Genomic DNA, 26,644 nt, shown 5'->3' with positions numbered 1-26,644 from the left:
TTGCAATTTTTATTATAACAGTGTCTGCTCTCCCTTTAGGATTTAATACCTGAACTATTTTCCTGTCTCATCAGGTCAACAAATAACAAAATTGTCAGTATACCCCCCGCCCCCGCCCACCCCGCTGCACCAGCACCACCAAAGTGTGCTCTTCCTTCCGTAAGGGCTTTCCTAACCACAGACCTTTCTTCTGAAGCAGACAGACAGTGCTCAGGAGGCAATTTCTGATCTTTTGTTCACAGAGATGGCTTTCCCCTCACCCTCCTAGCAATAGACAGAGGCCATTCCAAGGACCTCTCTTTTTTTTTTTTTTTTTTTTTGCCTCCCCAAACCTAACAAGTTAGCTCATTTTCATTTGCATTCTCATTTGTGAATCCTCCACACCACCCTATTTAGTCAGTGTGCTATTTTATTCACAATTTTTAAAAGAACACAGACTGTTTCTAAGCGGAGCACAATAGGCATTGTTCTTGTTTATGATGTTTCTATCCATCACTTGCCCCTCTGGGAGCTGGAACAGGAGCAAGAGACAGTGGCAAAGCCCAGCTGGTGGTAGAGACAGACAGGGACGGCAGATGAGCGCCCCCTACCTGCACCGAGCCCCCAGGGTTCCCACCGCCTCTGGGCTCAGGTCTGAAATCACTCTTTCCTCTCAAGCATTGGTGATGAGGAGTACTCTATATTTATTCACTTGTTTGTATGCTGTTTAGGTTTACCTTGGGCTGAGTGTAACACATGCCAAAACAACAGGAAAAAAACAATCAAATGGTTGGGTTGTTCGTAGTATAGGTTTTTTTTTTTCTTTTTTTTTAAATTAAGCATGAATTGAGCACCATGTGCTCATGCTATTGGATCCTTATAATAATCCTATGAGTTAGATGTTACCAGACTCTTTCTATGGAGGAAGATACTGAGTCTGAGATTAAGATTAAGTCCTGTGATCAGGGGCACCAGATCAATCAGAGGAGAGCCTCTGGCCATGACTTTGAGGCTGCAACTTCTGATGGGGAATCTAAGACTCTGGGCCTTTCCTTCTATTATCCACCTGTTCTTTCATCCATTCATCACCCAACATACATTTACTGAGCACATGGACCAAGTCTGTTCCATTAAACAGCATCTACTTTGGACCAGGTACAATGCCTGACAATCTCAGATGGGGGGGAGAGAGACAAGCAGACAAGCGAGAGGGTCAGTGAGAGGGGCCCCTCAGGGCAGGCGAGGAGGGGAATCAAAGACGGCACTCAGATTCCTGGCTTGAGCAGTTAGGTGGACACAGTTTTTAGTTACTAGGATTAAGAAGACTAGAACAGGATGTGGTCTGGGGAAAGCAATGAGAATAAAAAGGTTGGTTTGGAAGATGGTCAATGTGAGGTGCCTGGGAGACATTCAAAAGAGGGTGTCGAGTAGGCAGTTGGATATCATGGCATGGTTTGGGCTGAAGATATAAAGTTATGGGAATTATCAATCATGTCTGATGGAATTGATGAGATTCTTAAAGAAAGCACAGCATAGAAAGAGAAGGGTCAAAGCAAGGGTCCTGTATTTAAGGAGTGGGAAAAGGGAGACCCTACCAGGGAGACCGAGAAAAAGCCAAGAGACAGGTGTGAGTGGAAAGCAGGAGAGTGCACTTGTCCCTGAAGAAAAACGCATTCGGAGAAGTTGGGAGGAGGAACATTTCCTAGAGCCGCACAAGATGGAACAGAGGTAGACAGACCTCAAGATTTGGCAACTTGGTCTTGACAAGAACACCTTTTTGTAACCATACCGTATAAACCAGAAAAGGTTGGTTCATGTGTGAATGGGAGGAGGCAAAGTGGAGCTATTGGGTATACACAGCTTCTTCCAGAAGTTTGCTTGAGAAAGATGCAGAGGAACGGGATACTGGCCAGAATAAGGTGTGAGGTTTCAGGGAGATTTCAAGAGTGGAAGATCATTGAATATGGGTTGGCTTTCTTTTTGCCTAATGGGGATGACGCGGGGAAGAGAGAAGGAGTTTCGGGACGCAAGAGAGAGAGAGGAGATAATTTGAGGAATCCTTGAGAAGGCAGGAGAAGGAATGCAGAGCACGTGGTGAAGAGGTGGCTTTTGCCGTGAGACACTATATATAAGTGAACAGAAGAAAAGAAAAAGATGAATGCAGGTGTAGGTTTGTAGATCTTGTGGCAGAAATATCCAGTTTCTCCATAAAGCAGTAGAGTCATCAACATTTAACAAACTCATGTGAAAGGCGTACTGAGTCCTGGGGATGCAAAAGGAGATGAAGAGTAGTCTTTGCCCCGAAAGAGCTCTTGGTCACGTGGGGGAGATCGACACCTATATTACAACCTCATTACATGATTAAGTTTGTCATCACAGGACGTGGAGTGCGGGGGAACCGCACAACCCAGGCCATCATCGGGTCAGAGGAAGCTTTTTGGTTTGTTTGGCAGGGTGCCCAGTCTCACATACGAATAGGTGCTTGATAGATGTCAGTCTTTGTTGATAACAATTATTTAGAATTCTGATTTTTTACGAACAGAGGTCACACTTTGGGAACTGAAATCTACAAAACAGCTCATTATTTCTCCCTCCTCATCCTATGACCCTGACAGTGTACTTCAGATGGAACTCTGACTATCTCCAGATCAAAACAATCAGTTCCTCTGATAGTGATTGTAAATCCTTTGGGGTCAAGAAGCTGCAGACCTGGTGATGGTGAGTCCAGTAAGGCTAAAGCGAGCTTTTAACCCAAACATCATAGAAGCTACAGTGTGATGTGGGCAGAACAGAAGTCCTCCCTCCATCCTTAAAGCAGGCCTCTCCAGGTGAGCTGAACTCCATGTCTCACTCCAATTCAGCATCCCCAAGAAGTGGCCATGCAGCCCCCTGGGATCTCCTCGATGAGTGGGCTGGCACTCTGCAGAGCTACTGCCAGGCATAGGTCAGGGGAGGCAAGACAGGGAGACCAGCCCCACCTCAGCCTCAAAGCCAAGGGCCACAGACCCTGAAGCAATGCGGACTGCAATTCGTACACTGTCTGTGAGTCAACGCAGTGAGCACAATCAATCATACGTCAGCCAGTGGGAGTGGAAGCCCAATGAGACTGAAATGGATGCTAATGAGCTAGGATCTGCAAGGCAGCCCCGGGAGCTAAAGTCCGTGAGAATGGAAAAGAAGGACACCTGAGTGGCTCAGTCAGGTAAGCATCTGCCTTCAGCTGAGGTCGTGAAATCGAAGTCCTGGGATCAAGACCCAGAGTTGGGCTCCCAGCTCAGTGGAGAGTCCGCTTCTCCCTCTCCCTCTGCTGCTCCCCGCTCTTGTGCTCTCTCTCACTCTCAAGTGAATAAATTAAATCTTTTTTTTTTAAGATTTTATTTATTTATTCACGAGAGACAGAAAGAAAGAGGCAGAGACACAGGCAGAGGGAGAAGCAGGCTCCCTGCAGGGAGCCCAATGCGGGACTCGATTCTAGGTCCCCAGGATGACAACCTGAACCAAAGGCAGACGCTTAACCACTGAGCCACCCAGGCATCCCGTAAAATCTCTTTTTTTTTTTTAAGAAAAGAATGAAAAAGAAATTTCTCACCTTTCCCAGCCATCCCCCACTGCCCCGCACCCACAGTGCCTAGCTGATGTTAGGTGCTAGGAGGGGCAGGGTATGGTCGAGGCTGAGAGTGTGGGCTGTGGGGCCTGGCTGCCAAGTTTGTCACAGATCAGCTGTGGCCAGCTCTCGACCTCTTGTTTCTGTGTCCCATCTGTAAAATGGGGAGGAGGAGGATGATGGTGATGATGATAAGAGAAGCTACATCATAGGGCTGCTAAAAGGAAGAACTAGAATAGTTCCTGGCACTTAGTAGATACTTAATGAATAAAAACTGGATAAATGCAGAAGATGAAGATTTGTCAGAGTCTACCTGCTGCCATTGTTAGGAGACGATCCAGGGAGGCCAATTCATCGGGAGTTCTCCCTCCCAAGGCAGGCTGTCTCCGCTGGCTGAGGGTAAGGCAGGCTCAGAAACAAAGGCCCAGGCGAGAGCGTTTGTGCTTCACTGGGTGGTGAAATGGAAAAGAAATAACAAGAAGCAAGTTGATTGTATTTTTGAGACCGGCTGTCCAAGCTGTACGGGTTCCTTCCGCCAAAAGTAAGGAGCTAAAAGAACATTTACGTTTATTAAAAATTTATCTTTCCAGGGGGATGAAAAGAACCAGTCTTCTTTTCCTCTCACGAAAAACATGAAAAGAAGATTCCAGGAGTTGGCACAAAAAGTTGGGTCTCCCTCCTTCAGCTTGGGAAGGAAAAACACGAGGGAAAGTTATGTTGCGGGTTTGGGGTGTGATTATGTTTTTTGGGGTGGGTTTGGTGTGGGTTTATTGTTCTCAGCATTTGGCCAGGATTGAAATGATGTGAGTGGCAGACACCATAAGGCCACTGGCCCTTGCGATACTACTAATTGTGCCAACTCCCCACGCATTAAGCAAGCTGTTTGCTTGTGGTCCACACATTGCAAATCAAAGAGAATCCTGAGAACATGAACCACGGGGGGCAATAAAACGTGGGTTGGTTGGCTCCATTATTCTATCATTCTGTCATTCGTGACATCAGCCGTTCCCTCCTGTGAATGGCCCCCTGGCTCAGCTAAAATTGCATCTGGCCCATCCTCCTACTGATAGCATAACCCCCCTCCCTGCTCCACACACACCACCACCCCTAGCCCCTTGCTGGCCCTTTCCTTGCTTTTAATGTGGACAAAAGCCCAAAGCCCAACATGCTCCAGCAGCCAAGATTTCCTCTAACTGCAGATGAGGAGATACAGAAAGAGCCACTGCCTCCCCCTTCAGACCCCCACTTGCAAGAACACCTGCTATGCTGATTGCTCATTCAGAACCACCAACACCATTTCCTGCTCTCCTTTCCTACTAGCCTCCCGTGACTACTGGCCACCCGTCCCGGAGCTGCAGCCCAGCTAGGGAATCAAGCGAGGGCCTCATCCATGGCCCCCTGCAAGCTGGACCAGCCCAGGTAGTGCTCCATCGCTTCAGCCCCAGCAGCCCGGAGGCGGGTGCATGGGCACAGGGTGAGGCAGGGCATCTGCTCCTTGGCTGCCCGGCCGTGAGCAGCATGCAAGCCTGCAGTTGGCCAGCTTCCCCCAATCAAGCCCAGCTTGACCAAACTCCAATCACTTTAATAAGGAAAAACCACCCAAACCCGATCCTGGAGGAAGTCGGTACATCCGTGTTAAGAAAGCATTAAGCCATTCTTGCTCAGGCTGTGTTTCTTTGGATGTTATTAATTTTTATGAAGGTGCTTTTATTATCAATGGCCATTATTATGCTTTTCTTTTTTTTTTTTTTTTTTTATTATGCTTTTCTACACTTACAATGGAACCCCTTTCTGCTCTTCATACGCATTGGGGGACGGGACTTGACATATTTTTAAAATAATTTCTTCCATTAGGATGTAATATTACCACATCACAGAAAATTTGGAAAGTAGAGAAAAGGAAAAAGAATCAGCTCAAATCCCACCAGTCTAATACAAACACTGTTAGCATTTTGGTGAATTTCCTTTGAGTCCTTTTCTTATGCATATTTTAACATAATGGTAATTATCTTTACTTATATTTTTTATCTTCCCTTTTTTTCACTTAGCATAGCTATCATATGCAATTTTCATATTACATAATTCTCATAAACAATCATTTTAAGGGTTCCATAATATTCCATCAAGTGCTATGAACCATAATTTGTTTAACCATTTCTCAACGGTTGAATATTTAGGCTGTTTCCGCTATTATGCTTATAGATGTTTTGGTGTGTAGAATAATTTTCTTAGAACAGATTGACAAGGGTGGGATTATTGGAGTCAGAGGGTCTGAACATGTTTTTGAGTGCTGATTCACATCCCCAAATTGCTTTTTTTGTCAGCGTTGTTGCTATTACATTTGGGGGGACATAGGACCGGTGCATTGCACTGATATGGTGACAGTTTGGTCTATCTTGCCCCTTACAGAAAAGGCCCCTGAAGAAGCCCCTTCTTACTCCCCTAGAATGGTTCACACCATCAGGCAGTGTATGGACAAGCAGAAGAGATGGGTTCCTTAGCCATGCTGGATGTGAAGACAGCCTCGGAAAGAAACATATCAGTGCATTTCTTTGTTAGGGTGAAAAGCTGAAAATTAATTTTGGACTTGTCATGTGTAGCTTCAAAAGACTGTTTTTCCTATATTCAGAGATTTCCTTACAGAGAGACACCTGGCTAGCTGTCATGGGGCCACATGGAAATAATAAAGAACAACCATCTGAGGACAGAGCTCTGGAGGGATACTTCCCTCCACCTCTACCCACCCCTCCAACCCCACCTCCCACACTTCTTTGTCCTCATGGGGGTTTAGTGGAGTTTGGTATAAGAGTCTCTCCCTACTTTATTTTGGTGGGTAAAATGTAAGTTAAGAATGCCTTTTCTATAAGAACATCAACCTTTTTGATACTCCTGGTTCGTCTATTCCCGAACAGGCAGAAAACCAGAGCTATAATTCTCCAGGTTTGGGAAAGCAGTGCTTTCCTGAAGATGAATCCATTGACCATTGGTGGCTTGTGATATTTCTCCCGGAAATTCATAGGTGATCCCTCTAGTATACCCATTTATGATGGAACTGACTCTTCTTTTGTTTTTAGCACAAATTAGTAGTATGTTCCGATGCAGGATAAGTTCAAGGCAGAACGATGATAGAGGGTAATTTTGACTTTAGGGCTGCCACATAAGGTTATGGAGGCTGTTCACTGCCAAGAGCAACTGGTTGGTGGGGGATGGGATGTAGAGTAAGTTGAGATTGATACTCCACCTACTAAAACAATTGATAATCACTATTCAGTTCATGTATCAGCATGAGGTGATAACCACGTATTACTACTATTCTAGAAGTATCATTTTTTACAATGAATTTTTTATTTGAGAATAGTTTTAAAATTACATAAAAGTTGCAGAATGGTTTGAGGAATTCCCATATACCCCATATACCCCATACCCTGCTTCCTCTATTGGTAACATCTTACATTAGTATGATACACTTGTTACCATTAATGGATCAATGTTGATACATTATTATTCTTCACTAAAGTCCATACTTCCTTTAGATTTCCTAGTGTTTACCTAAAATCCTTTTTCTGTCCCCGGATTCATCTAGGATACCACGTTGTCTCCTTGGGCTCTCCTTGACCGTGATGGTTTCTCAGATTTTTTTTTTTTTGATGACCTTAACCACTTTGAAGAGTACTGGTCAGGTATCTGATAGAATGTCCCTCGACTAGGTCTGATGTTTTCTCATGACGTAGGCTACCAATGGGTTTTGGGGGAGACCACAGAGGTAAAGTGCCATTTTGATCACATCCTGTCCTGGGTATGTTCTATCACCGCAATTTGTCACTGTTAAGGCTAAAATTGATCACCTGGCTGAGGCCATGTTTGTTGGGTTTCTCCACCATGAAGGACTCTTCCCCCCCCTTTCCCTATTGTTTTAAAAGGGCATCACTCTGTGCAGCTCACATTTGAGGAGTAGGGCTTTCTGTTCCACCTCCTCAAAGACAGAGTATCTATAAAAATTATTTGGAATTTTCTGCACTAGAGAGATTTGTCTTTTCTCCTCTATTTGTGTACTTATTGGTGTATTTATCCAATCATTTATTTACAATATGAGTCCATACTGTAGCCACAGGTCAGTATGGAGTTATGGATATTTATTTTATACTTTGGGTTATAATCCAACATGACTTAATTTATTTTGTTGCTCATTGTTGAATCTTTGGACATCAAGCGGTCTTCCACTTGGCCTCTGTCCCTTTGGTATATGCCCCATCATTGTAGGGTTTTGGGACTATATTGAATTGTGTCCCCCAAACAAAATATGCTAAAGTCCTAATTCCCAATGCCTCAGAGTATAACCTTGGTTTGAAATAGGGTTGTTGTAGAAGTAACCAGTTAAATTGAAGCTATATTGGGGTAGGGTAGCTAATTAATCCGACGTGACTGGTATAAACATAAGAAAAGGAGAGAGGGGCACCTGGGCAGCTCAGTCTGTTAAGCATCTGACTTTTGGTTTCAGCTCAGGTCATGATCTCGAGGTCCTGGGATGGAGCTCCGCATTGGGCTCTCTGCTGCACTTGGAGCCTGCTTGTCCCTTTCCCTCTGCTCCTCCTCACACATACATACTCTCTCTCTCTCTTTCTCTCTGTCTCAAATAAATAAATATTTAAAAAAAAAAGAAAAGAAAAAGAAAGAGACACAGGGAAAAGATTCACATGTGGTGACAGAGACAGAGATTAGAGTGATGTGTCTACAAGCCAAGGAACACCAAAGATTGTCCATAAACACCAGCAACTAGGAAGAGGCAGGAAAGGATTCTCTCTTACAGGTTTCGGAGGAAGCAGGGCCTTGCTAACACCCTGATTTTGGACTTCTGCCCTCTAGAACTATAGAATGATCAACTCCTATTGTTTTAAGCCACCCGGTTATTATAGTAGCTCTAGGGACTAACACAGAGCACTCCCTTATTTTCCAGCACTACAAGATGCTCTAGGCTCATCTTGTATGTGATTTCCCCCAGTCCTAGAATCAGCCACTTCTTCCAAGGATCTCTGGCTCCTTCTATTAGTTAACAGTATTAGAAGCCAAAATCTGGATGCTAGCTGTGTTTTTTGCCACTGGAGTTTTGTTGCTTCTAGGCCTTCCCAAAAGACAGAGAGAGGAAATATGCATGTGAGCTAACCCTCGCGTATATATATATTATCTATAAATATTTAATATGTAACATCTCTATTTTTATGAAGCTCAACATACATTCATGCTGATGTCTCTAGCTCTAATCCATTACCACTTTCTAGCCACCTCCTTCTGCTTATCTGTAAGTTTTACTCCAAAAGTGAGAAACCTTGTTTCCAACTAATTGTTCGACTCCAGGGTACAAATAAAGCAGATCAGAATTGTTAACCTGGGGGTTCCTCTTTAAGTTCACGCAAAAGATGCTATATAGACTGGTAGCATCTCTGCATCCCCTCCAAACTGCATTTGCTCCCTGCAAACTCTGTACTCCTCTCCCTCCACCCCACTCATCTTCTTTAATATCAGACCTAGTCTTTCAGGGCACCTGGGTGGCTCAGCGGTTGAGCGTCTGCCTTTGGCTTGGGGCGTGATCCCGGGGTCCTGAGATCGAGTCCTGCATCGAGCTCCCTGCAGGGAGCCTGCATCTCCCTCTGCCCCTCTCCTGACTTGTTTTGTCTCTCTCTCAAATAAATAAATAAATAAATAAATAAATATCCTTTTTAAAAAAATTAAAAAGCTCCATCACTTGTTCATGACTAATCAAAAGCAGTTCTACAATCTGCTTTTATCCTCCAGAGCTCAGGTGGCAAATGAAAAGTGGGTAGGCCAGGTGGGTCATGGAGCCATCTGATATCCTTGCATGAAGCGTGAGCCAAAGGGAATTGGGGGTGCCACTCAAGAGCACCTTCCTTCACATGATTTCTGGTGTGTCATGGGAGAATAAAGGTTTTTAACAGAAAGGAAGCAAGCCCCATTCTTCATAAAATTCTAGTCCCAGAAGGAACCTTAAAAAAATTAGGTCTAAGTAATTTTTAAGGACATGGAAAGCTTATGGTCATTGAACTTAAGGGGAAGAAAAAGTATGAGACAAACCCCTACACATGGTAAGATTTCCCTCTGCAATATATTGCGTACAGAGAAAGCAGAATATACCAAAATATCAACGATGGTTTCGCTGGGTTGTGGGGTCATAGGTGTTTTTAACGATCTCATTTAGACTTTTACGTATTTTCCAAGCTTTCTGCACTACATATACATGACCCTTATAATGTGAAAAGGAACACTGAGAAAAAAATTTAAAAGATGCCCAGTCCAGCTCACTTCCCCATCATGGGTGTGGGAATGCACAGAGAGATTAATGCACAGAGAGATTAAACGATTTGTTCAACATCACACAGATACTAAATGAAAAGATCACGAAGCAAAGTGCTAGCATAGCTCTTTATTCTTCTCTAAAACTCCCGTTAGGGAGGACAGCAAATGTAGGCTCGGCCCCAGGGGACCTTCGCCCTCCCTCACACCCACGCCACGTGCACATCCACACACACCCCTTCTCACTCCCATCCCAAACTTCCAGAGTTAAAAAACGTTTCTGAACCCTCCCTCTATTGTAGTCCAGAGGCCTGGGAGCTCTTGCAGTCTCTAATAAGGCGAAAGGAACTTTTAGCATCTGAGATAGGCAGACACTGCACTGGAAGTTTATAACTCGCTGAGACCCAATAACAAGAGCAGGGAAAGGAGGATAGGGAGAGGGTGACCAACGTTTGAATTTACAACAAACCAAGCCATACGGCTGCTTCATCTGCATTTTATAGATGAAGAAACCGAGGCACACTCAAGGCTATGAGTGGCAGAGCAAGGATGCAGACTCATCCCAGGCTTTCTGGCCCAAGGTCCTCGTGTGAACATCATTACCACTGAATTTCACTGCTGTACTATGTTTCGGGTGCATATTAAAAGCTCCATGTAAATTAGTGGGATGCATGTAAAGACCACAGATTGTATCCTATGCCTGGGATTTCAGTACACCTTGCCCTGGAAACACCTGTCAGCGTAGCACAGATGGCCTGGCCTGCGTCCCGAGGTGATAGACACGATGCCAGATGCGGACATCTGGCCACTTCTGGGTACCCGTTTACCTTTGCACAGGACATCCCCCAGGCTTGAGGCCCTGTCAGAAGGCTGCTCGGGGAAGATATATACTGATGAGAAATCTCAGCCCCCAAATTCATTTTTCAAAGAAGCCAAGCAAATCTAGTGATTTATTCTCTGTCATTTGGATCCCAGCATATGTTCCACATCAGGTAAGTGAGATAGAAGGGATGGTTCAGCAAACATTAAGTTAAAAGAAACCCTGTCAGGCTTCCCCCGAATAGCTGGGTTTTATTTAAAGCCACAAAGTAATTAATTACATTGAGTAAAAAGCTAAGGCACTCTCCTGCACGACACTTCTCCAGTGTTTTCAGCAGAAGATGCTGCGCTTACACAATCGTACACACGCCCACACTAACTTGAGTCCGTGTCTCCTCCTCTTTCTCTTCCTTCTTGTCTGCAGCCTGTCCCGGTTTTCCTATTTAAATCCGCATCCCTCGCTGCCTGTCTCCCTCTGTGCTTCCTGCCCGTCTTCCCTCTCCTAATCCCTTTCCCTCTCTGCCCTTCCCTGCCACTCCTGTGTCTGGGCCCCGAAGCACATTCCTCCCTTCCACCCAGAACAGGACGGCTCCTGTTGGTGGATGAAGCCGGGCCCAGGGCAGCCTCCCCCTCCAGCTCTGCTGCTGCTGCTACTGGCCAAGAACTTGTTCTCTCCAGCCCCGCCAGCCCTGGCTCCTCCTGAAGGTACATATGGTGGCAGATCCCTTGCTTCCATTGATTCTACTTAATCCTGGGAAGGGAGTGGCATGGCATGTGACTAGTTCCTGGAAGCTGGAAGACCGTCCAAGCTTGCTAGCCTAATGACTGTTGTGGAGGGAGCCCTATAGATGGACAGATGGAAGGAAGGGAAGAAGAAAGGATGGAAAGATATCGGTCCATTCATACAGTCATTTAAAAAGCATTTACTTTAGGGATGCCTGGGTGACTCAGTGGTTGAGCATCTGCGTTTGGCTCAGGGAGTGATCCCAGGGTCCTGGGATCGAGTCTTGCATTGGGCTCCCTGCAGGGAGCCTGCTTCTCCCTCTGCCTGTGTCTGCCTCTCCTTCTGTGTCTCTCATGAATAAATAAATAAAATCTTTGTAAGATAAATCTGATTTAAGAATAAATCTTACAAAGATTTTATTTATTTATTTATTTATTTATTTATTTATTTATTTTATTTTATCTACTTATTCGAGAGAATGAACCCACCGTGGGAGAGAGGCAGAAAGAGAGGGAAAAACAGGTTCCCCGCTGAGCAGGGAGCCCAACATGGGGCTCCTTCCCAAGATCCCGGCATCATGACCAGAGCTGAAGGCAGATACTTAACCAACTGAGCCACCCAGGGTCCCCTCAAAGAGCACTTATTAAGCACCTACTGTACTGCTTAGCTTCATGGCAGGTGTTGAGAGTATGGACATAAAGTAAAACAAGATTCTGCTTCTCAACAGTCTAGTTGGGGAGATACACACGTAAACAATCATTACAACAAAAGGGGAGATTTGTTACAAACAGTGATGGTGCAAGATTCGGGGTCTACAGAAAGAGAAGATACTATTGCTCAGGCAGGGCAGGTAGAAAAGAGCACGAAAATAGGTTTCCCGGGAGACACTTCTGTGGACAAACAAGGTAGGAAAGGAAACAAGTGTGTTTCAGGAAGAGAGACTAGCCCTGTCCCAAGCCACAGAGGACTAAAGAGCTGAATTCTGTTCAGAGACTCGCTAGTAGGGAAGGGCTGGGGCACAGGTGTGTGGGTGATGAAGCCGCAGGTCTCAGGACCAGATCAGGGGACCTTAGAAGCCTTACCAAGGAGCCCAGACTTTACTGTATGGCCCGTGGGAAGCAGACAAAGACGGAAGCAAGGGAATGACATGGTCCATCTTCCATTTTTTGATAAATCACTCGGGCCGGTGTATATAGATTGGCTTGTCGGTGGCTGCAGACAACTGTCCAGGTGAGAATGATAAGGGCTCTACCCACACCAGCAGTGACGGGCACAGACGGCAGGGGCATCTGTGGAGTGCTGGGCACTGGGCTAGGTGCTTTTATACCCATTACCTCGTGTGTGTGTGTGTGTGTGTGTGTGTGTGTGTGTGTGTTCAGAAGCACGTAAACAACTGCACAGCTTATCGTAGCAACACTGGGAACACACATCTGGTAGACTATCGAATAATAAGAATGACAGTTCTTCTCCGCTGAAATGATATAGATGGGTCCTTTAATGGAATTGAAATAGCTTGTCTTGGTGTTTACACAGACTAAGTGATAGCTTTTGTTCAAAAAAGAGCTAACGTGGCACTCTTCATGGGCGGCTTGTGGGAAGCTATGTTGGCACAACCTTTCTGGAGAGCATGATGGCCGTACTTTGCAAACGCTGTAAAATATGCAACTTTTGTTCCAGTGATTCCTATTCTAGAACTTCCAACTAACGGAAAATTAGGGAGGAGCGCAAAGATTTAGCTAAAAGGATATTTATGGCAGCGTTGTTGTCGTTGTTGTTGTCAATGTTGTCGTAGTAAAATACAAATTGCAACAGTCCGAGGCATGGTTTCCTACACTGTAGCCTAACTGCATAGTCCTCAGACACGAAATGCCATGGGGTGGAAGTATATTCATAGACATGGAAAGAACTTCACATCGACTTAGCCCCTCTTCAAAGATGCAGTCTAAATAAAAACGGGTGATCGCTATGCAAACACGGCTTCAAGACAAACTCTTTGCACTAGTTTCCAATGTATTTTTAAGTGAAGAAGCAATATACCGAACAACATATATAGTGTGATACCATTTTAATTAAAAAGAAAAATATGCGTATGTGAACCTCATGAATATACAGCCCCAGAAAGGGCGGCAGGATATCTACTGAAATGTTCTCTGTGTTTATCACTGTGCAAAATCATAGAGGTTGGGTGCTTTTAATTTAATCTTTTGGGTTGTCTGTAGGGTTTTTACAAAATCTTTTTATACCATGAGCATGCATTTCTTATATTTTTAAAAAAATGGAGAACGAATGGGGGAAGGAAGCCCTCGCAGTCTGTACAGCCGGGCAGCGTGTCAGTCTACCCTCCCCCGTTGCTTCGTGTATTCGGCCGTCCTGCTTGATGTGCCTGCTATTTCTAAGCACCCAGGGATGTGCCAGGGATACATGGATAATCAAGCATGGGTCTTGGCCTCAGGGAATTCATAATCTAATGAGGAAATTGATTGCTAGATGAATAGTTATGACGTTATAACTTGTTATGACGTTATACATGTTATAATGGCCTGGTAGGTAAAGCAGTGATAGAACCATTTGCATGGGGGCACCTGGGTGGCTCAGTCGGTTGAGCATCTGCCATCGGCTCAGGTCATGATCTCAGGCTCCTGGGATGGAGCCTTCGGCTCAGGTCATGATCTTAGGCTCCTGGGATGGAGCCCCGCATCGGGCTCCCTGCTCAGTGGGGAGTTTGCTTCTCCCTCTCCCTCTGTGCTCACGTACTCACTCTTTCGCTCTCTCTCTCACTCTCTCTCAAATAAATAAATAAATAAATAAATAAATAAATAAATAAATAAAATCGTTTTTAAAAAAAACGATTTACATGGCTTTATGGACTCACAAATGAGTCTGATTTTTATCTTGTAGGTGGTAAGAAGTGACATGCATTGGGTTGCTAAAATTCTACTCTCCAAGCCTCTGCCCGGGTCTGATCCAAGAGTGGTGTTGAGGGTAGGGTGGTTTTGTGGGGCGAGCACTGTGCTGGGAGTCAGCTCTAGCCTGGCCCTTCCGCTCACCCAGAAAGTCTTTGTTGTCTGTGGAGCAAAACTTCGTCGTTGCTGTACGAGATCTTTTCCTGGCCCCACCTCCATTTCCAGCCTCGCCTGCACCGTTGCCTTTGTTGGCTCCATGTTCCCGTTCCACACCTGAACTGCCACTGTCCTGTAGACCTTCCAGACCCTTGAACGACTTGATGCCTTTGAATATATTGTCCTCTTCACCTCTACCCCAGGGGTTTTCCACCTCTCGACACCATGGGCATTTGGGGCCAGACAGTTCGTGACTCTGGGGGTCTGCACTGTTTGCAGCCTCCCTGGCCTGCACTCACTAGAAGCAGGAGCATCCCTCCAGTCATGATGATCAAAAATGACTCCAGACCATGTCAGATGTCCCCAGGGGAGCAAAATTGCCCCAGATTGAGAAGCACTGCGGTCACTAACCATGAGACCTTGAAAAGGTCAGTGACCATCTTTGGGCCTGAGCCCCCCTCCAGAAAGTCAGCCCTTAAAATTAGATGTCAGCTACGTGCATGCCTATGGCTCTGGGGGTCCGTGGTTCTTTCTGTGCTCACTGGGCTCCTCTCACCTGCTCAACATCATGCTGTGGATGAAGGGGGCACTGGAAGAAATCGGGATCCTACCAACAATTTGCAAGCAGCAGACTGCAGCGTGGGCGCGGAGTCCGGCTCAGAGGCCTCGAGTGTTCCAGCACTGCGGTCTGGCTGGTGATGCTGCTCCGGGGTCCTGCCGAGAGGAGACAGTGAATTTCTCTCTTGACATCTGAAGTGTGGTCACACCCAACAGATGGCAGTGCCGGCATCTCTCAAGAAGCCACACAGGGCACCTGTGGTTGCAAATCCAAATTTCTAAGACCTCCCCAAGGCCTCACATGGACATTGCTCTCCTGGGCTTCATCTGGGCTGCTCCCTAGCCAGGAAGGCTAGGGTGCTGCCAGCTAAGTGTGAGCCCCCAGCCCCAAAGGCCCACGAAAAAATTCTTCCCATGGGGAGAAACATTAGGCAGAAGACTTGGTGAAGCGAAAAAAGGGCATTCCACTAAGGAGCCTTGGTGTTCTTGTCAGACGACTACAAAATTTTAATTGTTTACTCCTGCAACTCCAAAATCCTCGGTTTGTCCCAGAGACTGGTTCAGCTTATGCGAGCTTTGGAAGGATGCCGTGCATTGGGTCAGATGAGGCCCTATGACTAGGAGAAGACTCAGTCTCTCTTAAGGGACCTGGATTTACCCTATTGTTTGCTCACCTGGTACTGAAACCCCAGGTAGACCCAGTCTTGCAGCCTATGTCCTGCAGGGTATATTGTTACGGCGCCTACACATCCTCTCATCTGATTCTCACCAACACCCTGAGAAAGTAGGTGGCAGTGTCTTCATTCAGCCGTTGGTTCTGTGAGGCTTCATCACCTGCTGAAGATGGAACAGATGCCAAGACCCCAAACACAGGTCTTCTGACTCTTCCCGTGCCCACTGCCCAGTATCTCAGGAAACTTCATCTGGAACTTGCAGTCCATTCCCCAGGCTCTTAACCCCTCCCTGTGTGAAGTATGAACAGAGCCTCGGAGAGACTGGAGCTCCTCTTGCAGTGGGCCTAGGGAGAGAAACCCCCTGTACGTAGGCTGGGTCAGCTTCTGGAGGCCAGGGTCCCAGCAGGGCTGGTGAGACACAGAAAGCCCCCAAAGTGAAGGGGGCTCCACAGGCCCCCAAGCCAGCTTGACTGCTCTCTAGGGCACTTCTCTAGAGACCCCCTGGGCCTCTCTGACCCATAGGAAGGGCTGGTGTTCTCCAAGCTACAGAAGTCAGGGTTCTTGAGGCAGCCTGTTTGTCCGAGTCCTGCAGGTAAAAAGAACAGGGACATTGCCAGTGTGGTGTGAGAGCCCCCAGACTTTGCTTGAGAGAAGACAATTCAAATCCCAGCTGGGCTCCCTCATCTAGAAGAAGCAAATTACAGCATTTGCCCCTCCAAGGTCCATATCAGGCTGAAAAATAAAAATTTAAAAATCCCATCCACAAAAGGCATTTTCTAGGACATGAAAAGCAATCTCTATTAGGAAACATTTCTTGACCACTTCCTATGCAGCAGAGTGACTGGGACAGGCTCAGGGCTGCCCCCGAGGCCTGGACACTGGACAAGGCCTGGCTGGGCTGCTCAGATGAGTCTTGAGGGATGGATAGGGGATGCTCAGAGGAGAGACATGGCCGTCCCGGGAAGAAAAGGGAAGTGACACTGTCCCAGGACTCCTTTTATCTCCTAGGGAGTTAAGATGGGCACCTCGATGAAGGAGTTACCGCTGCCTGTGTACCTTAGACAAAGTTAACTTAATAAGATGTGTCCGTGCTGCTGGGAGAGATATGTGACTTGGTGCTTAGCTGAGTGGGACTGGGGAGATTCTATTTTGCCATCGGGCACCAACGTCCAATCTATCTGAATTTTTAAATCAATAGACTCCTTAAGTGAGTGCATCTGGCAAACAGCTTCTTTTGCTCGCCTCCCACGGTTTTGCCTTTTTTTTTTTTTTCAGAACCGCTGGAGGTGGAGGCAGTGATTTCTAAGAATGAGTAGCTGTTCGGGGACCTGGGAGTTGGGTATTTGTTGTTTGCCCCAGCTGCGTAGACATACTCAAGTGCACTGGACAGCTGGTTATCAATAGCATGTTGAGAAGCTCAGTCATTATTTTCTTAAGATGAACCACATGCCAGAGTTCTGGGACCCAGCAAGGGGCTCATCCCCGGGGTGCTGTGGGGGTCAGGAAGCTTACAGACCGTGTCCAGGCCTTGTTAATAGAGCAGCACCTTTAAAAATAGAAGCTTTGCAGAGTGTGAAGCTGTGTTGCAGCAGGAGCCGGCTGTCAGCTCGCCTCCCATTGAGGATGGCAGATCCCATTGGCTCAGAAGATAGGTCAGCGTCTCGGAGAGAGAGCCCTGCCCTGGAGAAATCCACCCAGCCCAAGGGCCCAGCTGTCCAAAGGAGAATCTTTCCAGCTGGAGCTGAAAGAACTTGACGGGAGCCCCGGTCTGCCTCTGGGGGAGATGCAGGTCATGCAGATGCAATATTGGGGTACAGGAGGCTAAATCCACCCTCGGCCCTCCCCTGTTTGTACACTGTAAACATGCACGCTGCACTTGGTTTGGGTGAGGGCACGCATGGTGTCCTGGGTATGAGCTCTGAAGACCAAAGCAAAATGCCATAATTCATAAGTCAATCCTAACCCCTCCTGAGGCCCCCTCCGCCTGTGTATCTGAGGGCAATGCCCATCCCAAAGGCCCCAGAGGCCCCACTCTGCTGCCCAGGGGACCCAGTGCATGGGCTTTGGGCACCACAGCTAGAGGCGACTAAGGTGACCTAGCATGGACCCCGAGCCCCTTCTCCCTCCTGGTATACATGAGGTATTCCTTCCGAGGGCTTTATTTCCTGCAGGGGTTTGGGTTAGGCTTTAAGGGCCCTTGCCCCTAACTCCCATCTCTGCTTCCTGCCCCTTCTTCATTTATTTTTGAGAAAGTATTAACGTCTACTTCATTATCTTGACATGTCAGACCCTGTACACACATACCTAGCAGAGCACCAGCCACAGAAAAGACATTTGGTAAAAGGAGCTTTTGTGTTCAGAGGCCCTACAACCCCTTTCCCCGGCCTCTTTCCTATCTGTCAAGATACCTGAGGGGTACAAGGGGCAGGGAGCAGAGGGAATGGACTAGAATGTGTCCTGCTGCCTGAAGCTTTGGAAAGTGCCCAGAGGTATCCAAATCATGTAGAGTCACAAAAGTTTTTGTTTTTCATCTGTCACTCACTAAATACTCTCTGCCAGGTTTCTTGTTAAGGACTAGGACTATAGAGACAAGCAAAGCATGCAAGTCCTGGGCTCCAAAGAGCTCACAGGGAAACACACACGTGTGCCTGTGTACACACACACACACACACACACGCACAAGCCTGACACCCTTCCTGTGACAGAAGCTAGCGCTCTCCCTGTAAGAACTGTGAGCTGTTTCCAGCACTTTTGCATTTCTGCCCTGACCTAGGTTCTAAACCCAGTTTTAATTTGCATATCTCATTGGACCTTGAATGAGTCAGGGTTCTTCAGAGAAAGAATCGACAGGACATGTGTGTGTATATATATATAGAGAGAGAGAGATTTATTTTAAGGAATTGGCTTACATGATTGCAGAGCCTGAGAAGTCCAAAGTCTTCAGGGTGGTCCCAGAAGAGTTACAGCTCAAGTCCAAAAGTGGTCTGCTGTCAGGACTCCTTCTTGCTCAGGGTAGGGTCAGTTTTTGTTCAACCTGGGCCTTCAACAAATTGGACGAAGACCATCACAAGTAAAGCACATAGGAGGCCACTCTGCTTTACTCCAAGTCCACCTACTTAAATGCTAATCTCATCCCAAAACATCTTCACAGAAACATCAAAAATATGTATGACCAAAATTCTGGGCACCATGGCCTCACCAAGTTGACACATGAAATGAACCATCACAGCCCTATAACGTCAGGAACCTGAATGGCAGTGATTTCAAAGATTCCTTCATTTTCAGGACTTTAGGAGTCTAACAGCTCTGGTAAATGAGATGCGGAGAGTCCTTTCCCTGTTGGAACATTGCAGAGAACCAAACTATCCTTAGCAGTTTGCCCAAGATCACTGATGCCACCAAATAATTGCCTAGCTTACTCCACATGACGAAGCCGCAGGACGTAACTTAGCTCCGTGGCCCAGTTCTAATGTTTGTGAGAATCTCCTGGGGAGACTTCAACCAGGCAGACTCCCAGCCCTGATCTTGATTCATTAGCTGTGGAATGAGTATTGGGGCCTGGACCCTACAATCTGACCAACGAGGAAGTAGCCACTTGGAACCTGGGAAGAAACACACCCAGAGCAGGTGGCAGGAGGCACCATGACTGTACCCCAGGAAGCTGGGTTCCTTTAAGGGACCCCCAGGTGACTTCATCACAAGTGGTCTGTCGGGACACTTAGAAATGCTGGCCTGATGCTGTATGTTGGCAAATTGAACTCCAATAAAAAAAGAAAAAAAGAAAAAAAGAAATGCCAGCCTGGACACTCCAAGGTATCCCCAGTGGAAGCATTGGGGGTGGGGGTGGGGTGAGTACAAAGAAGATAAGGCACCTTTTGAAAAATGATTAAAATCCGTTAGCAGCTTGCCCTTCCCCTTTGCTCTTTCCTACCTGCCTGACTGCTGACCCTTCCACCCTGTGACTGAAGCTTCCTCCTCCCAAACCTCTTCCGATTACAAGCCATCCCTGCGAGGCATGGCGCTTGATGCTTCACCTGCATACTTGTTCTCTATCTCAGAAACTGTCACAGCAGCCTCAAGTTTGACGGTCTGCTCTTGCAAAAAGAAAAAAAAAAAAAAACCAAGAACAATTGGTATTCTTCCTGAATCTCCCTACTCAAAATCTTATTGTTGTTTTTTGTTTTTAATATGCAGTACATCTTTCCTCCCAACTAACACTTGGAGATTTAGTCAAACCTGCCCCAGCAGTAGTCTAGGACAGATGAGAGCCTGCTCTGGTTCTCTCTGCCCAGGGAATCCTCTGGAGTCTCCCTGCCCTCCAAGCAGGTGGAGAGATTGTGGTTTCCAGAAAGTACCCCCTCCCACCACCTTAGACAGGAAGCAGGTGCAGAAGAGGGTTTTCAGGAGGCAGGACTGCATCTGAGGATATTATGATACAGCTGAGGCAAGAGGATGCTGTTTTCTCTTGATCAACACTAAGCCCATTAACTGAAGAATTGTGGAGATAGGTCTCAGGTCTTTGTTTCAGGGGTGGATTCCTGCAGGACAAAAGCCATGTCTAGCTAGATTAGTCTGGACCAAATCTGTTGCTGCACATGACAATGTCTTTGAATAAAGATGTTGATTGACCACCAGATGATCTTACGTTGGTCACTCCTAATGTTCATGGCTGCAGAGGAAGCCAGTCATTCATTCAGCACAGGTACTTGCAGGCGTCAAGGCAGACGCGGGCAATACAGCACTGACTATGAAAGACAGCGACACCCTACCCCGGTAAAGTCAACCACGGAGCTAGGAAAAGAGGCAAACAAGTACTAGATGAAGGGATAATGAATAACAGTTTTAAACACTGAGAGGGAGAAATGCAGGCAGCCCCGTAGAGTGCTGGGCTCTCTGGGCGCTTCAAAGTATAACCCTCACTTGGGCCTAATGGCCTCAAGCAAATCATATAACCTCTCTAAACCTCTGTTTCTGCCTCTGTTAAAAAAAATAATAATAAAGCGGGAGGATAAAACTTTGCTTGCCAGTTTGGTTAGGGATGACGGTGATCACAGGAGCGAAAGCCACTCACATGAGACTTAGCATATAACCCTTTGTGGAAAATGTCAGTTCCTGCCTCTGCTCCTTCCATCTTCGAAGGGTGCTGACCAGCCTTTCTCCTTCATGCCCAGGATGACAGGTGGAGCCAAGGCCCAGGCTTTGGGAAGAAGCCAAAGGGGGTCTTCCTCCAGCATCATCTTTGAGGAGGAGATCCCAGGATGATAGTTGAGGGACTCTTCTTGTTCGGCATGACTGGGTGGAAATATCAGGTCATTCAAAACCTGTACATAACAGCCGCCTCCGTAATTACTTGCAACAAGAGGCATGATGGGTTTCGCCTTCCATTTTATAACCATCAAGGCATTTTTAAAAAGATTCTGTTAATTGCCACTTGCAGACGATTATTATCTATTCAGAATCCCCTGGCGCAAATGAATCACACCATACATGTGTCTGAGCTCTTTCAACCCACTCACTGACCTCACGTGCCGCTGAGGCTGTAGTAAGGAGGAGAAGAAGTGACTGACGGGCGGGGACAGAGCAGAAGTCTTGGAAGCAACCAGAAGACTCTTCCGGGTGTCTGTAGGTCAAGGGGAATATCAATTTATGATCTGTCTGCCGCACCCTGAAGGCAAGAGAAGAGAAGGGAAGTAAATGGGTGGATTCTGTTCATAACTGGAGAAAGAAGGAAGAAAGGGAAGAAGGAAGAAGCTGGACGCATGTGCAAGGAGTCTAACTAGGAGGGATTTTTTTTAAAGATTTTATTTATTTATTCATGAGAGATACAGAGAGAGAGAGAGAGGCAGAGGAAGAAGCAGGCTCCATGCAGGGAGCCCGATATGGAACTTGATCTCGGCACTCCAGGATCATGCCCTGGGCCTACGGCAGGTGCTAAACCGCTGAGCCACTCAGGGATCCCCTAACTAGGAGTTTTTAATGGGATCTGCAAATCCTCCCATAGAGGGATCTAGGAAGAACAATATCAATCAACACAGTTACTCACAGAGCTCTAGCTGTGTGCCCAACACTCTGCTGAGTCAACCCTACTAAGTATGTATTACTACCCTCATTTTATAAATGAGGAATTCAAGGCTCAGAAAGTTGGAGTCAATTGTCCAAGGTCTTACCACTCATCAGAATCCATACTGAGACCCACCTCTTCTGATTCCAGAACCTAGGCTGGAACTGATTGTATTCTCTCTCTCTCTTCCCTAGGAGCCATAGCATATGAACTCACCAAGGACAAATTTCTACTTCCTCATCCTTCACAGGGCCTAGCATTGTGCAGGAGATTCAGGAGACACTTAATTAAAAGTTGCTAAATGAAGGAAGGAACTAGGGGACTGAGAAGTTTGTGCATTTCAGTGTTAAATGGAAATATGCAAAATGCATGAAGATCATATGCAAATCAGCATCTATCACACTCATTAACTGCTGTGTTAGTGTTATAGTGGAGAGAGGGGAAGATTGCATGGTTTCACTGGGGTGGGCTCCCCTTCTTGATGACAGTATCTTCCCAATCATGTCTCATGTTGACTTGAGCAGATATTGCAAGATTTGTATGACGCTGACCTCTCTTTATCATCTATCAAAATTCTATCCATCCTTCAAGATTTACTTCCATGGAGTCTACCCTGACTGCTGGCCCTTATCAAATCTATTAAGCCCCTACCATGTTCCAGGCACTTTGCTAGAGGAGACACATGTAAGCTGGTAATGGCAGTGTATTACCATTAGAGATGTGTATGAAGCACAGGAGAAAGAAAGAGGAGGGATTGGCAGGAGTTAGAGCCTACAGGAAGGCCAGGGAAGGCTTCGCAGAGGAAGAGATGCCTGAGTTACATCTCAAAAGTCTGCATAGGAGACTGATAGGTAAACAAGATGCAGAAAGGAGATCCCAGGAGACAGCCAATGCAGAGGCATGGAAATGTGTATTTTGGAAACTATAAGTACTGCTTGTTTTAAAAGATTTTGAAACTCAAAACAGATCACATTACTTTTCTGCTTAAAACACTTCACTGGCTCCCACCCACATAGAAAGCAGTGTCGACACCTTGCCATGGTTGGCATGGCCTGCCACATTCTAGCCACTGCCTTCTGCTCAGACATCATGCCATGCCGCCTTTGCCCCAGGCTTATCAAGCTCCAGCTGTGGCAGCCTCCCTGAAAGACTCCCAGCCCATTCCCACCTCCAGACCTTCATTCACGCTGGCTTTTCCACCCATCTGGAACTCTCTGTCCTCAGCTCTACTCTCTCCATTTTGGGGAGAGGACTCTCCCAATTCAGGTCTCAGCTCAAATGTCCTATCTCTACCCCATCCAAAGTAGACCTCCAACCTATTTCTAGTCACCAATTACCCTGTTTTACTTTGTCCTTTGCACTTTTTGTTGTTTTAATCTATCTTATTTATTTATGTCTGTCACTTCTCAACACATTAAACCAAGTTTATAAGACCTATAGCCTGCCTGAATAATCACATGCCTTCTCAGAGATGTGAGATATACAGTATCTGCACATAGTAAGCACTCAATATTTGTAGAAAAAGTGGGTGGATGGATGGATGGATGGATGGATGAGTGGATAGATAGATGGAAGGGGGGATGGGTGGAAGGATGGATGAGTAGTTGGATAAAATTTTTTTAAATGAGTGATAGTTACTGGACAAGGCTCATATAAGAAGCCATAAAGTTTTAAAGTTTGGGGGGGGGTTAAGTTTTAAAGTTTTACAGATGGAGAGATATTCAGGGAACTGTGGATCCCATGAAGATTATTTGGACTTCATCTTATTGCTTATGGGGACATTAGAAAATTATCACTAGATAATTTAACATTTGATTACCCCTTGCCTTGCACTGGCTTCTGAGCATTTCTTATGTCTGAACCTTACCTCACCAATTAAATTGCCAGCCACAGAGTATTGATCAATTTTTGCAGCAAATCCTACTTAATCTTTTACATTCATGACTTTACTGGGTTCTTACTGGCAAGTTTCCTTTCTTACACCTCTCTAGCACTGGGTTGAACATTTAGGAGGTTCTTAACCTCCTAATAAACACCTGTGGATGGAATGTCTGAGGTGATCTTTTAAAACAGTAAGAAGAAAGAAATCGAAGTTCAGTAACAAGTGTTGGTGAAGATGTGGAGAAATAGAACCCTTGTGCATTGTGGGTGGGAATTGGTGCAGCCACTTTGGGAGCAGTATGGACACTCCTCAAAAAAAATTTAAAAACCAACAACCATATGATCCAGCAAAACCTCTGAGTACTCATCTGAGGAAATGGAAACTAACTTGCAGAATGCATGCACTCTCATGTTCATTACAACATTATTTACAATAGTCAAGATATGGAAGTATCCAAGTGTCCGTAGATGGATGACTAGATAAAGAGATGTGGTGTCTACATGCAATGGAATATTACTCAGCCACGAGCAAAGGAAATCTTGCCATTTGTGACAACATGAATGGACGTTGAGGGCGTTCTGCTAAGTGAGATAAGTCTGACAAAGAAACACTATGAGATCATAAACCGTATGATCCCACTTATATGTGGAATCTTAAAAAAAAATTAAAAAGCCAAATTCATAGATACAGAAAACAGATGGATGGTTGCTTGTCAGAGGTGGGTTGGGAGACACAAGATGGGTGAAGGACGTCAAAAGGTACAAAGTTCCAATTATAAAATGAATAAGTCCTGGGGATATAATGTGGGGATATAATTATATCCTGGGGATATAATGGTGGCTATAATTAATGATACTTATTGTATATTTGTATATGCTAAGAGTAGATCTTAAAAATTCTCATTACAAGAAAAAAACACACACTGTAACTAAATATGATGATGAAGGTTAAGACTTACTGTGGTAAAAAAAAAAAAAAAAAAAAGACTTACTGTGGTGATCATTTCACTAGGTACATCAATATTGAATCATTATATTGTATACCTGAGACTAATATAAGGTCTTATGTCATATATATATATATATATATATATATATATATATATATATATAATCATGTTTACATATATATGTATAATTAGATTGGTGAAAGAAAAGAAAGAAGGAAGAAAGAAAGAAAGAAAGAAAGAAAGAAAGAAAGAAAGAAAGAAAGAAAACAAACGAACATGTCCCCAGCACTATGATACTGCGATGTCTGGGCACTGGGCTGGGTGCTTCCAGAAGCATCGGTTCCCACAGCTGCCCTGAGCAGCATGAGTTACTCTCCGCATTCATGGGTAAAACAGTGCTTCTAGAGGACAAGCCGCCTAGACAAGCAATGAGGCCACGATTCTGACCTGAGGCTCAGGACTCCCTCCGTCATTCCTTGCTGCCCTATAGTCAGTTGTCGGCCCAGGTTTCTGGCTTCAGCAGGCCCTGGGAATGTCTGTCCCCAAAGCAGACTCAGGCCACAAAGAAACCAAGAGCTCAGAGGGGCTCCCTCAGGTCTCTGGAGCCTGATTACTAATGGCAGGAGCTGCCCCTTGCCCCGAGCATGGTGCCACCAGCCCCTTCTTATCAGATTTGGTAGAAAATGCCCTTGCCCTTTCCAAGAGGTCCTTTGACCCTTGGGCTGGGTGCCTAGTAGAAAAAAGCTCAGAAAGTGAGGCTGATTCCTAGGCTTGTTGTCTCTTCCTGTATCCTAGTGTGTGCCACTGGTCCCTTTGTCTCCCCATTTGAACCCGTTGCCCCCTGGGAAGCCCAGCACTTCCACTGATAAGCTTCCAGCATCGTTCCTCAACATCCACATGCAGCAGGAGCTCCGGGGATCTCTGGACAGCACATCTCTTTGCTGCATTAAACCAGCCCCCTGTATCTCGTGCTGAATATGCACCTTACCCAGGAAGCAGCCCCTTCTGCACCCCCTCTTCCATGCAGAACCCTCAGTCTGTGCACCTGGACCAGTCTCTGTGGCCGGACAGGACCGATGCTTTGTCTTTGACCTCAGACCTCTATGCCTCAGTTTGTCCACATGCCAGATGGAACAGTCCCTTTCTCCTACCTCCACAAGGGAGTCCTAGGGACTAATTACTGTAAGCAAATCACTTTAATTATCATAATTATCAACAGCACTTTATGATCCCCAGTCAGAAAGATGATCATTAAATTTTGCAGCACCCCCTCCCCCTGCCCAAGGCAGAAAGTTAATTCCATAAGTGCCTGTTGAGATCATGAAAGCCCCAGCAAAGCACGTCCGTGAGCCTGCCCCAGTTGGGGAAATGATAATGGAGCAGCATTGCTAGCTCCACCGTGAGGCACAATAATCTCTTGGACGGTTCCCCAAGACCCAAGTGAAGCCACCTCCTTCCCTGTAAACACATATGCTGGTTCGGGGATACACGGTTGCACGCTTGCTTATCTTCTTAATGGAACATGAGAAAATGAAAGAGGAATAATGCCATATCCCAAGAGGAGAAAATGAGGAAGAATGCAAAGTAGAACAAGATTCCAGCCCTGCCCCCTCTCTCCCCCATTTTTTCTTCTCTATGTAGGAGTGAGTGTTCTAATTCTGCAATGCTGTCATTACTGTAATGGGCTTGGCAGGCCCATATTATAGCACCGAGGCTGTCAGCAATGGATGACACGCTGTCTGTTATGGGTTCCTACTGTTCTCAGCCAACCGAGGGCCAGGAAGATACCGGAGGAAGGGGAAGGGGGGAGGTGTGGGGGAGAGAGGCTCCAGTTAGTTTAGGCATTCTAAGACGTGATCCTTTTAACTCACTCACAACATTAGAGATGAAATGATACTAGATGCCACCCCTGGTGGGCTGGGATGTGGGAACTGGAAGTAAACACTAAAGCAAAGGGGTGAATTTACTTGGCTGAGAGCATCCTTCTGGTGTGGCCAAGCTCAGATTGTTGGCAATGGATTCTGTAACA

The 26,644-nt window shown here is 46.0% G+C and overlaps 1 protein-coding gene and 1 long non-coding RNA gene across 6 annotated transcripts in view; both read left to right on the top strand.

Annotated features, from left to right (window-relative positions):
• Positions 1-26,644, top strand: part of KIRREL3 (kirre like nephrin family adhesion molecule 3) — a 539,444-nt gene that overhangs the window by 192,273 nt on the left and 320,527 nt on the right. For 2 of the 5 annotated variants that reach the window (XM_077894139.1, XM_077894137.1), the window contains exon 1: positions 11,171-11,413. The exons of 1 other annotated variant lie outside the window; for it this stretch is intronic. In XM_077894139.1, coding sequence (XP_077750265.1) covers positions 11,311-11,413 — 103 coding nt within the window. In that variant the 5' untranslated portion in view covers positions 11,171-11,310. Of the gene's footprint in view, positions 1-11,170; positions 11,414-26,644 lie in introns of those variants that run through there. 2 more of the 5 variants (XM_077894142.1, XM_077894141.1) reach the window with 1 other exon arrangement.
• On the top strand, positions 507-5,260 carry LOC144305987 (uncharacterized). The gene is made up of 3 exons (XR_013373025.1): positions 507-631; positions 2,595-2,807; positions 4,904-5,260. It is a non-coding gene; the product is annotated as an uncharacterized LOC144305987 (long non-coding RNA).

This window comes from Canis aureus, chromosome 3 (genome assembly GCF_053574225.1).
Source record: "Canis aureus isolate CA01 chromosome 3, VMU_Caureus_v.1.0, whole genome shotgun sequence".
NCBI classification, from domain to species: Eukaryota; Metazoa; Chordata; class Mammalia; order Carnivora; family Canidae; genus Canis; species Canis aureus.
This window is presented reverse-complemented; position numbering and strand designations above follow the sequence as displayed.